Source organism: Apaloderma vittatum, unplaced genomic scaffold, assembly GCF_000703405.1.
Source record: "Apaloderma vittatum isolate BGI_N311 unplaced genomic scaffold, ASM70340v1 scaffold59, whole genome shotgun sequence".
Lineage (NCBI taxonomy): Eukaryota > Metazoa > Chordata > Aves > Trogoniformes > Trogonidae > Apaloderma > Apaloderma vittatum.
Window position 1 is genome coordinate 22,115 of NW_009735571.1, and position 12,401 is coordinate 34,515.

General features: G+C 38.3%; 1 protein-coding gene across 1 annotated transcript in view; it reads left to right on the top strand.

Moving 5' to 3' along the window:
• SP3 (Sp3 transcription factor) overlaps positions 1-11,784 on the top strand; it is a 30,483-nt gene extending 18,699 nt beyond the window's left edge. The window contains exons 5-7 of the mRNA XM_009876610.1: positions 1,008-1,200; positions 7,175-7,371; positions 10,022-11,784. Of these exons, the coding sequence (XP_009874912.1) occupies positions 1,008-1,200; positions 7,175-7,371; positions 10,022-10,338 (707 nt within the window). The 3' untranslated portion in view covers positions 10,339-11,784. The remainder of the gene's footprint in view (positions 1-1,007; positions 1,201-7,174; positions 7,372-10,021) is intronic.
• The last annotated feature ends 617 nt before the right edge of the window (positions 11,785-12,401 follow it).

Below are 12,401 nucleotides of genomic sequence, written 5' to 3' on the forward strand. Positions count from 1 at the left end.
GCTGAACCAAAGAAAAGGGCTAGAGTTCAGCTTTCTAAAATGATACATAGAAACGAATTTTTTTTAATCCAGATTTACAGACTTTCAACTCACTGGGAACCCAGAATAGTGTGTGAGGGAATAAATGTTCCTGTTAAAATGTAAATTTGTTAATATGGTTGCTGTTTCACAGTGTACAGTGATTCTGTAATTAATTCTTGGATTAGATTGCATGAATACTCTGTAGGAAGAACATACACGTACTTGGAAATGTCCATCCTGTGAGAATAATTTAAGAGACTTTTTTGCATCCATGGAACCGGAAAGACCTATTTTGACCAGTAGCTCATAAAAATGTGAATTTATGTGAATGTATGTTGCTTACACCCCTGTAATGCTGAATAACATTCTTATCTACTTGTTTGCTTCTGTATATATGCTGGAAAAGGCATAAATTTGAGACAAGAGGGGGTAAAATGGAACAAGGCATGATTTTTTTTGTTTATTTGTTTTCCATGGGCATTTTCATATTCCTTAGGTCAGAATCTTTAATGGATTTCTTGTATTGCTTTATATATCACTGGACATACTGAAAACTTCTAAAGATCATCAAAAAAGCTGTTTATACTGCACATCACACTATTTGAGAAATCCTGTGGACACACAAATAGGTTCTCAGGATCATTTAAAATATGCATTTACGTTTTTTATTACCTCTTGCTCCTCAGTTTTCCCAAGTTTCAAGCAAGCAGTATCCTCCTGGTGACAGCATTCCCTACCAAGAACAGTTCAAACTTAAACTTTTAATACTTTGTTATAGCTTGTCTTCAACTTTGAAATGTATAGTAGGGTAAACTTTTTAAATACGTTGCAGGTTACAGGGGCACAGAAACAATGTCAGTATGCACTAAAGGATGTTGACTTTTGACTGACATAGTGCTCTCAACAGTAGAAAGATTTGATCATTATGGTTTCCTTCTCTCTATTTAATGGGCTACTTATGGATCTGTGTTTGTTCTTTTCCTCAGATATTAGGATTAAAGAAGAGGAGCCTGATCCAGAAGAGTGGCAGCTCAGTGGTGATTCTACACTGAATACCAATGATCTAACACATTTGAGAGTACAGGTGGTAGATGAAGAAGGGGACCAACCACATCAAGAGGGAAAAAGACTGCGACGAGTAGCTTGCACATGCCCCAACTGCAAAGAAGGTGGTGGAAGGTACGTAATGTTCAGTGTCATATCATGCATGTAATGACGAAAATAAATAATGAGAGAGGAAAGAAGGAGCCTTAGTTAATGGCAGTTGTCTGCAGTGAGAAAAAACGAGAGGCTTATGCAAAAGAGTTTGCACGATAAAGGATTGCCACCTTTATTTCTCGGTTTGCAGATGGACAGGCAGATTATTGCATCCTCTCCGAGTTCCTCCATGAGATTAGTTGGAAAAACCCGGAGTTAGAAGCCACCTAGTACAAGTGAAGGGGATAGAATATTGCCCTAAATAATATGAAAATAAAATATTTTGGAATATGTACATCCGTGATTGGCTTCCTATCATACGTCAAGGACTTGATTAAATCCTGTGTTCCCGCATTTCCTCACTGATTGAGCATTTTTTTCCGCAGTTTGATTGCATTAGAGTGTTACAAAAATACAGTTATCCTGGTTTTCATATTCACTGGTTTCGTAAGAAAAACAAGGTTTGTATAATAACTCCAAATACCAAATTTTTAATTGGTTGGTTGTTTTCAGTCAAAGTTAGTGGAGATTTGACTAACAAAGAGGAGCAAAGTTCCAATTCGTATAAAACTTCAGGGCTGTGTAGGAAGACTTGTCTTATTATTCTACATTTCATGAAACTGTTCTTCAGCTTTTTGTTATTATAAAGATTTTATTCTATTCCAAAGCTCTTTGTTTTAAACATCTCGATTATGGATATAAGCAAGGAATTAGGGACAACAGGCTGCCTTTTACAAGTGAGAATACTTAGGTGTGGTTGTGCGCGATATAATTGTACAAGGACTTCCTTCCAGTACACTAAAATTTGTCCATTTTGCTAATAGTTTCTTCTCTAAAATGAAAATCTTTATTTATGTGAGACCTGTAGTGTAAATTACTGAGTTCTCTTTAAAAGAACCTGTCAGTGTCCTGTGGCTCTCAGTGTTCTAACAGTACTGACCAAATATGTCTATTGTCAAGTCTCCTGGGGGTTTTTGCTGTATGTTCTACACACACAGAGAGGTCATACATGTCCTAGGCAGCCATACTGGGTAATATTAAGTGTTTAAGACAAAGACACTTTCATACATTTATATCACAAATGAAGCTACTGCTAGTATTAACAGTTGGGTTTATACAACATCTTTGTCCATCAGCTTCCTCTTATTACATCCCTATGTGTAGTTCACATATAACACCAAACTTTAAAGTTGAAGCCCAGGAGAGAGTCTTTTTGAGAGATGGTTTTGATAAAGTCTGAAGAAGGGCGTAGTCTGGTTGAAACTCAGATACAGGAATTTGGGAAGCAGTGGGGTAAGAGCCAGGACAGAGTTTAGACAGGTGAGAATCTGAAATCCACTGTAAAGGAAGAATTCCGCACACCAAATGTACAAAGTAAGTAGGAAAAGTAGAACAGGAAGTCAGGATGTGAGAAGAATTAGAACTGGAATAGCAACAGGATAATGAAGGAGACAATGGTGGGGAAACAGAAAAAAAGTAAAAGTGCCTACAGTTGCTAGAGCAACTTTCCCACCAGAATGTACAATTCCTTCAGAGTCTAGCAAAGAAAAGTAAGCTCAATTGGAGGAATATTTTCATTCTCCCTATGGCACACACTGATCATGTCCCATAGCCGCTCCAGTTACTTGTTTAATGCTGTAATCCTGAGTTTTGATTTGTCTTTCAACTCCGCTGATGACTCATGGAGTTTCAGGTAACAGGACCTAAGCTTTTCTAAATATTTTCAGCATTCACAAAACAATTCTTAAAATAAGGTTGCAAAATGGAAAACTTGAAAGCTGACAAATGCCAAAGTTAAGACATCCTGGGCAACTTTAATTTAATCCCTTATGCATATGCACTGTAATTTGGCTTGCAGTTACATGACTGCATACTGTTTGTTCTCATGTGACCCCAGTGCCATTCAGTGGATGGGATGGATGATGCACCGGGAGTGAATCAGGGCTATGAAATTATTGATACCTGCTTCACTTATTGCAGAAATTGGAAGGCATTTAGGGAATGAGATACAGGACTGCAGCAACAGGGCTCTGAAGTTTTGGAGGTGTTTGTCTATCTACCCCACCTTTCCTGCTGCAGAAGTACTGAGTTCATTCCTGTAAAAAAGTTAATTGAGCTGAATTGTGAACATCTACAGTACACTAAGAAAATAAGCTTTGGCTATACTGAATTTGACACCTCAAGCGGTGGATGCTTGACAATTTTGGCCTTAATCTCTTTCTGCCTCATATCTGGATGTATGAAATGATTGTACTAGTTCAAGTTCACTACACAGGAGTGTTGCAAGATGATAAATTCATTAATGTTTGTGAATTGCTTAGATGCTGTGAGTGTTGTGAGTGGCCATGATGAAAGAAAAAAAAACACCCTGGGGAAATGAATAATTCTGTATTTAAGATAGTACTTAATATGTAACTAGTAAGATGAGAAAAGCACGTTAGATCAGTATGAAAAAGGTGAATAGCATTTCGCTCAATGAATATTGTCCCTCCTATGCACTCAATGGGGTAGGAGAAGGTAGTACATGGCTTCACATATACAGACTTCATAATGATTTTGTCTTTTGTGTCGCCTTCGTTTTTGCATTTCTTGCCTTTTCTGTTTTCTGGATGCAAAGGGGAGTTGAGGGATTCCTTCTGGTTTTTTTGTGGGGTTTTTGTTGTTGTTCTTGGCTTTTTCTATTTGTTATTTTTTGACTCTTAAGTTAGACTACATTACAGTCTTCAGAAGATTTTTATTTGTACCTATGAATCAGAAAGCCACTGTTACCTTTACCTTATGTGGCAGGGGGGAAGGTAAGAAAGGAAGATGATGATGTATTAGATACGTAAATTAAAACTCTGTAGCCTCAAGCTTATATAGTTAATAGGGGATAAGCAAGTGGGGAGAGAATGAGAGAGAGATGTACCTCAAAGGATGACTCTGATCCCCAACAGACTGTATTAGGCTTCTAGTTAGGGTGTCTCAAATTAGGTGAAAAGTTCACCTTTCTCCCAGTTACATCTGGAGGTTTCACCCTCCTCTCAATTACATCTGGAATTATATTCAGATGTAACTACTACTGTCTGGATCTATAGAGGAAAGTGCTTCTGAATACCACTTCAGGTACATAACTCTAAAATGCGCATTTTTAAAATAACTAATAGGTGTATGTTTTACCTTGAGATACCTGGTGTTCCCCTGGAAGTCCTGCTGTACTGAAAGGCCAGTTTCTCAGTGGATGAAGGTATCTCCACATTCTGCGTGGTTACTGAGCAGTGGGATTTCCAGTCTTGAGATAGCTGAAATGTGTTATGAAAATACTTAAGTTTTAGTTGACTTGAAGACTCCAGTAAAGAGTAGGCCCGAGTCATATCCTTTTACTCAGTGATGATGGTTATGGGCCAGTGCAGCAAGAAAGGCCTCTTAGCATGACGAATTAGGGCATAATGCCAGACTGCCACAGCTGCAAAATGTCCAGAGAGAATTTGGCTCATAGCCAGTCAGTTTAGAGTACACATGAAGCAAACATGCAGATGCCTGTATGAAGCTGTGCAGAGTAAATACACTTAGTTACTTTTTCACAGTAGTCTTGTGGATTTCATTCTGTGAATCATTCTTTCCCCTCACTTGAAACTTCTGAGCCTGCTAAGGAATTCTGCCACCAATTAGGTGAGATGCTTAGAATTACATATGCTACACCACCTACGCACGGTAAGCTGACCATGACTTGAACCTTGGTTTCCTTTAGTCTAGACTAAAGGTGCAATTAAGCAACTTCAGATGACTGACATAAGAAACTTATAATTATTCTAAGGGAATTTTGATGTGATTTCATGTCATTTGCGTCACATTTATGTACTGTGTCACACAAAGTTACAAAATATTTGTACTGATTATAGTGGAGGGGGAGAGTATGGTATCTTTGGAGAAGGTGTGAGGATGAATACCAAATACAAAAAAAAATTTACATATGGAAATATATTACCAAATGCAGAACTACATCTTGTTATAAGAAACACATTCTGAGCCTGTTAGATGGAGTTGGATAGGCAAATAAAGACACAGAGTAGCGGGATCCTGTGGAGGATTCTTTGATTTACCGAGACTGGGTAATGGAGAGGAGCTGTGGGTGTTCCTTTGCCTTGCAAGTACTTGGTGATTGCCTTGAGCCACCAAACAAGAGGACCTGAAGAAGAGCTCTGGAACTGAACCATTAGATGAAGGTGAATGTAGAGCCTGAGAACTGAAACTCGTTGCAGTGAGGCAACACTACAGTTAATTTTGCTTTTTAATTTTGGCTTGAGGGAGGGCCATGGAAGAGTGCGAACCTGACAGTTTAGATGTCCATTTTTGGTAACCTTTGCTACGTTTCATCTGAAGTAGGATGCCTCTTACGAGTCTACTGCTACCAGAGTGGGATCAAAAGCCTTATGGACTCTCTACTTCTAGTGATGTTGAATTTGTTCTGAAGTCAAAACCTACTTTGTCATGACAAGTAATTAGTATGTGAAGGTGGTAGCATTTTAGACAAAATGACTAATAGAGTACTATGAAGATCACTCTATACTGAAACTTCTTAGAAACATTTTCTAGGACCTAATTGGATTCTGTCTCCTTTTCTGCACTGTCTGAAATGGTTTGGGTGTATATATGCTTAGGTTGGAACTCCCCTTACATACTGTGAGTTAATTTCTGTGCCTGTTTAGAAATGCTTGCTCCAGGTGCAAGCATCATAAAGTCTATGTGCATTTTACCCTTAACCCTCATTAGATGTAAAGCAGAATTATTCTGAATGCAGGCTGAGAATCTGGGTCTGATAATTGCTTGGCATATTCTTCAGCCACTGGATGGTTAAGCAGAAGTTGAGCACCCAATTTAAGGAAAAAAAATTGCCCTAGGGAGGCAACTAAAAATTGTATAATCAGACATGGAGGATGGAGTGTCCAAGACTATGATTTCAGAATCCACTTAAGCTGTTCTAAGTTAACATTGCTGATGAGTAAGGTGGCCTGATGCTTGGCTGCGTTTTTCAATCTCCTCCCTTGTACTAGCATTTATCATTCATATAACTGTGTTGTCAGCCAGATCTGTTCCCTGGAGTGCCCCCTTCAACAGCAGCAAACACTTAAATTGTCTAAAATCAATTATGATGCCCTGCCCTGGCTAGACTGATCTCTTTCTCTGGGTCTTCAGAGGCTGTTACCTCTTTCTGTTGTTTTTATTTATTTATTTATTAAAGAAAAAGTTAAGCTTTTGTGTGAGGTACTTTTCTCCAGTCAATCACCTACCATTTCAGTGAGGCAGCATCTTCAAATAGACATCATCTTCAGTATTCTGGATTATACTATCTATACATTATGTGTTCATATGGAGGGATTTTTTTTTCCTGAAATACAAAGGAATTAAATTAAATGTTAGCAACTGCCATGCCTTTTAGTAGAAATATTCGGGTTAGTATGCTTGTCCTCCAACCCCAAACTGCATCTCAGGTTTCCCCAAGATGCCAAAAGCCCCATCTGTTCTCTTCCCAGTGGCCAAAATCTCCAGTTTCCATGTTGGCAGTTACAGTCATTTGTGTTTTTCTTTGCCAAAATTGTCTTTGGTATGGTAACAACTGAAACTGGGAAAAACGTAAAATATGGGCACTTCAGCATCAAGTAGTACAAACAGCTGTAATGACCGTATTTCCAACTTCATATCTATGTGTGCCTGCCAGCGATTACACAATTCTATCATTTAAATTTTCTGTGCTGTTGAATTTATAGTTTTTTGCAGAATTGGGATAGCATTATAGAATTTAGTTCCAGCTTCTTATGGAGCATGCTGGACTCTGTGTTTGAAACAAAAAGGGAAAGCTGCTTGAGTTTCTTTGCAGATCTATTGGCATATGTAACCCCACTTGAATATTTGATCAGTATTTAGGAGGAATGTATTAGAATTAATAACTTTTCCTTTTTTTTCTTTTTTTTCACAGAGGCTCCAACTTGGGAAAAAAGAAGCAACACATTTGTCACATACCAGGGTGTGGCAAAGTATATGGGAAAACTTCACATTTGAGAGCTCATCTCCGCTGGCATTCTGGAGAGCGTCCATTTGTTTGCAATTGGATGTTCTGTGGCAAAAGGTTCACTCGCAGTGATGAGCTTCAGCGACACCGAAGAACGCACACAGGTTTTCAGTCTTTGATTCTGGTGCATTTAACTGAAGACGTGTCATGGAGAGGGCCTGGATAAGTAACTTTCAAGAGGAGAACAGTCCTTTGTATTGGATTGATTTTTTAATGTAGCGTGACTTTTCCAAAATCAGCTAATACTTAGCGCTGCGTATGCACTTCGGTTTCTTTGATAGATCTGAGGAAGAAAAACAGCTACCTTTTTGATTCAGAACTGACATATAAGCTAATCAGAATACTTTGATTCAGGTTCAGAAGTGCATTTAATTTGTTTGAACCGGGTTAGAACTGTTGTTCTCGCTTAAAACTTCAATAATTCACTCTCATTTTTAAAGAATAGGGGGCTAGATGTCCAAGAGATTAACTACCATTAACAAAATCAAGGAAGAGCATCTTTTAGTTTCATGGTTAGACCCCTCATTAGGGACTACAGGTTCACTTTTCTCTTTTTGTCCAATACAAAGAAAAGAAATTAGTCAAGATCTTCCACCTTTTCGAGGAGCAGTTTCTTTCAGCTCTATTGTCTGTGTTGTGTTTTCCTAAAAACTGAACCCATCATTACCCTCTACAGGATGCTTAACTTTTAAAATTAGACTTTTTGACAAACCCAATGACAGTAGAAAACCTGTGTGCTTATCAGCATTTACATTACTTAGAAAACTATCTTTGCAATGTCTGAAAAATATTGTTTTGTACTTAATGGTGTGGTCTTGTTAGATGTGTTGGATGATTCAGCCCAAGCTGGGATGTTACAGTCTGTGTGGATGGGCAGCCAAATGGGTTTAAGCAAAAGAGACTGACTGAGTGGACATGTAGAGAGGTTGGTGCTGGTCTCTTCTCACACGTAATTAGGGACAGAACCAGGGGGAATGGTTTCAAGTTGCAACAGGGCAAGTTTAGGCTGGACATTAGAAGAAATTCTTCACGGAAAGAGAGACACTGGAATAGACTGCCTAGGGAGGTGGTTGAGTCGCCATCCCTGCATGTGTTTAACTGTCACTTAGATGTGATGATGGGTGATGTGGTTTAGGGGTGACCTTGTAGTGTAGGATTAATGGTTGGACTTGATGATCCCAAGGATCTTTTCCAACCTGATTTGTTCTATGATTCAATGAATGATCCAGCTCAGAGGGTGTGGTTAATGGCTCCCAGTGACCTGCATACCAATAAAAAGTAGAGAACTGCAGGGATTTATCCTTTGACCTGTTTTAACATCTGTACCACTGACAACAGAGTGCACTCTGGGGTTTGCTGATGACACCAAACTGGGGCCACCTGTCGATGCATTTGAGGACAAGGCTGCCATTCAGCGGGACTGGGGCTGAAGGAATGGGCTGACAGGAGCCTTATGAAATTCAGCAAGGATAAACACAAAGTACTGTACCTGGGGTGGAATTAATCCTTGCAGCAACACGGGCTAAGCACTGACTAGTTGGGAAGCAGCTCTACTGAAAAGTACTTGGAGTCTTCATACACAGCCAGAATGTGAGCAAGAGCCAGCAGCAAAGGTGACTGAGGCCATATCAAGAGAAGCAGAGACACTAGTTTTAGGGAAGTGATTAGCCCCTTCTTAGCACTGGTTAGACTGCATCTAGAATATTGCATCTGCTTTGCATCCTCCATGATAGCATTGCTAACATTGATAGAGTTCACTAAAGGGTGACCACGATGATCAGGAAGCTGGAGCATTGGCCTCATGAGGAGGGGGCTGGTTAGCTCAGTTGGTTGAGCGTGGTGCTGATAACACCAAGGTCACAGGTTCGATCCCTGTTCGGTCCCCATGTGTTGCCTGATCTAGTTGAGAGGCGTCCCTGCCCGTGACAGGGAGGTTGGATTAAATGATCTCTAAGGTCCCTTCCAGCCTAGGCCATTCTATGAGGAGAGGCTGCAGGAACTGGGCCTATTCAAAGAGAAGAGTAAGGGCAAGGGGGAGCTTAATAGCAACCTTCTAGTATCTAGAAGGCCACCATTAAGAAGGTAAAGCTGACTTTGCATAGTGGTGCATTGACTGGAGGGAGAGAGACAGCAGACATAAGTTGGAACAAGAGAGATTCACACCAGGTACATATAGAAGCTTTTTTGTGGTGAGGACAGCCAGGCACTGGAACAGGATGACCAGGTACTTTCTGCAGTCTCCATCCTTAAAGATTTTCTAGACCAAACTGGATAAATTCCCAAGCAACCAGGTCTGACCTCACAACTGAGCTGTCAGACAAGAGACCTCCAGAAGTCCCTTCAAACTTGAATTACTGTATGATCTTCTCTGTCAGACTCAAGTGTGGCTCTGCTCTTCCCTGTCCAACATTTGTCAGGTTTTGTTCTCCTCTTAAAAGTTATTTATTGGTAATAATTGCAGTGAAACTTAATCAGCCTGAGAGTATGAGGTGGCAATATTCTTTAGCTTGTCTGAAAGATCTCCCCAAACTTGGTGAGACACAGAAAAAGAAATCTGTTCTTTTAAAGGTTTTGTATGGGTGTGTAGAAATGTAGCACTCAGGGTTATCAAGTTGGATTGTTGTGGTTTTTTCAGTATAGATGTTGTAGAGTTCTGATTCTTAAAAGCTGTAAGTTATCTCAGATTTTGCTGTGCGGGCGGTATTTTTAACATTCTTGAAAACAGTTGTTGTTTTTTCTTATCTTCTATGACAGGTGAGAAGAAGTTTGTCTGTCCAGAATGTTCAAAACGCTTTATGAGAAGTGACCACCTTGCCAAACACATTAAAACACATCAGAATAAAAAAGGTATTCACTCTAGCAGTACAGTGCTGGCATCAGTAGAAGCAGCGCCTGATGATACTTTGATTACTGCTGGAGGAACAACACTTATCCTTGCAAATATTCAACAAGGTTCTGTTTCAGGAATAGGAACTGTTAACACTTCTGGCACCAGCAATCAGGATATTCTTACCAACACTGAAATACCTTTACAGCTTGTCACAGTTTCAGGAAACGAGACAATGGAGTAAATATTACACAAGATACCTATTAATTGTGGTTATTTTTATACAGTAGTGAGAAGAATATTGTTCCTAAGTTCTTAGATATCTTTTTATTGATGTGCAAAAATTTTTGGATTGACAGTAACTTGGTTATACATGACACTGAAATGCCTTACTTTGTATGATATTCCATAGTATATTAAAATGGTAAAATTGCATGGGTTTTGTAGGTACTTTTGGAATCTAGAAGAGATGAAATTTTACCAAGTTATATTAAAAAAAAAAAGAATTTAACGATGGAAATGGTAGTCTAACCAAATGCATCAATCCTGTGTGGTTTAGTGTAAAAAATGAGAACATGTTGGTATTTATCTATTGTAAGATAAAAGAAGTTGATGGGTGAAAAGAAATCATGTTATGATAAAAGAAATTTTGTAATTTTCTTGATGACTGGAATTTTTATTATGCATAACTGACAAATCAAGTTTCCAAGCAAATGTTACATAGTGTAGACTTTACTTAGCTCATCAACTTGTCATTTTGAAGCTAATTATTTTAATTAGGTTAACTATGTACAATATTTTAAGCATTACTCTTGTAAGATTTTGAAAACTACATTTTAACATGGAACTCTAGGGATAGTCACCTTTTAAATCCTATTGAAAAGCCATGTTTAAGATTTAATTTGCCAAAATGATGTCTTGTTAATATTCTTTCAATAACCAAGGTGGGCAATATAACCAATGTTTAAAAAGCTTAAAATGTTAAAAAAATAAATATGTATAGGTTGAGGCATTTGGGTGGTAAGGCAAATGTTATAGTGAAGTATATCCCTTCTTTTGAACATTGGAGGACCAAAAATAAGGTGTATTGCGTCTCAGCAGTGATTTTTACTGAAACTTTTTTTCCAAAAAACATCTGTCTGCCAGGGCCTTAAAAGCCATCATGTAAATTTCCAGTAAAATAGAACATATGCAAATACAACAGAAAAATCACTTCCATATTGACAGTACTCCCAAACATATGGATATAGTCATAGTGAACTAGGGGGTTTATGAGGTTTTTATTTGTTTGTTGTTTAGTTTTTGGTTAGTCAATCTGCATTTAAATATCAGCCATCTTTCCTTTTTTGCTTCTTCCCTTAAAAATTGTATGTATCCAGTACATTTAACTGATAAACATATATGTTTTTTATTATGCTGAATTTTCTTTTTATTTTTTAATTACTGTTTATATTTTCAATTATAGAAAAATGTACAAAATGAAGTTACATAGCCAGTCTGTAAGTGCTATACCATTTTCAAAAAAATGTACAACAATAATTACTGCAGTTCACCTATTTACAAACATTTGGAAATCTGTTCATTTGTTATTCTTAAAACCACCTCAAATTTAAAGGCTACCTTATTGTACGTTTAAAGTGTATTATAACAGTGTGGTAGTTAATAAAACACTATTTTTTTTTTCTTTTGACTTGAGTTTACTGTATTTCTTGTTAAGTAACAAGCTGTTGTTTTATAACACGGTCGGATGTGCTGTATTATGTTGCGCTAGATGGTGGGAAATGAAAATGGTGATTGCTTTCCTAACGGCCAAGGAGATGGTAACACACCAGCTCCTCACTCTCAAAAAAAACCCCCAGCTGTATGTGCATGGACATGAATGTGCCGTTCACTGTGTTGGGGTAGTTGGTAGCTTTTTTGACCTTACGCTGAGCTGGGCATGAAGGAAACATAGACCCTATCCTATAGAGTATGAAAAGAAAGTTGCACTTAAGTGCCCTGACACTTAGACATCACAATACAGACACTCCTGACAGGGAACTGTGGCTAAAAGGGATGTTTTAGATGGATTAAGAAAGATGAGTGAGACCTGTGAGATTGAAGAGGGTGATGGTTGTATATGATGCTGTAATGAAAGTGAAAAGCTTGTATTTGTGAAGTCTGAAGTCTTGGAGTATCAAATGGTCAGAGGACAGACTTCAGCGAATAAAAGAAAGAACTGGAGAAACTTACGAAGGGAAGATTTTCTGCATTTGCAATCCAATGGAAAAAAGTTAATGCAAATCTTTAGAGATTCAGAGTGACAGG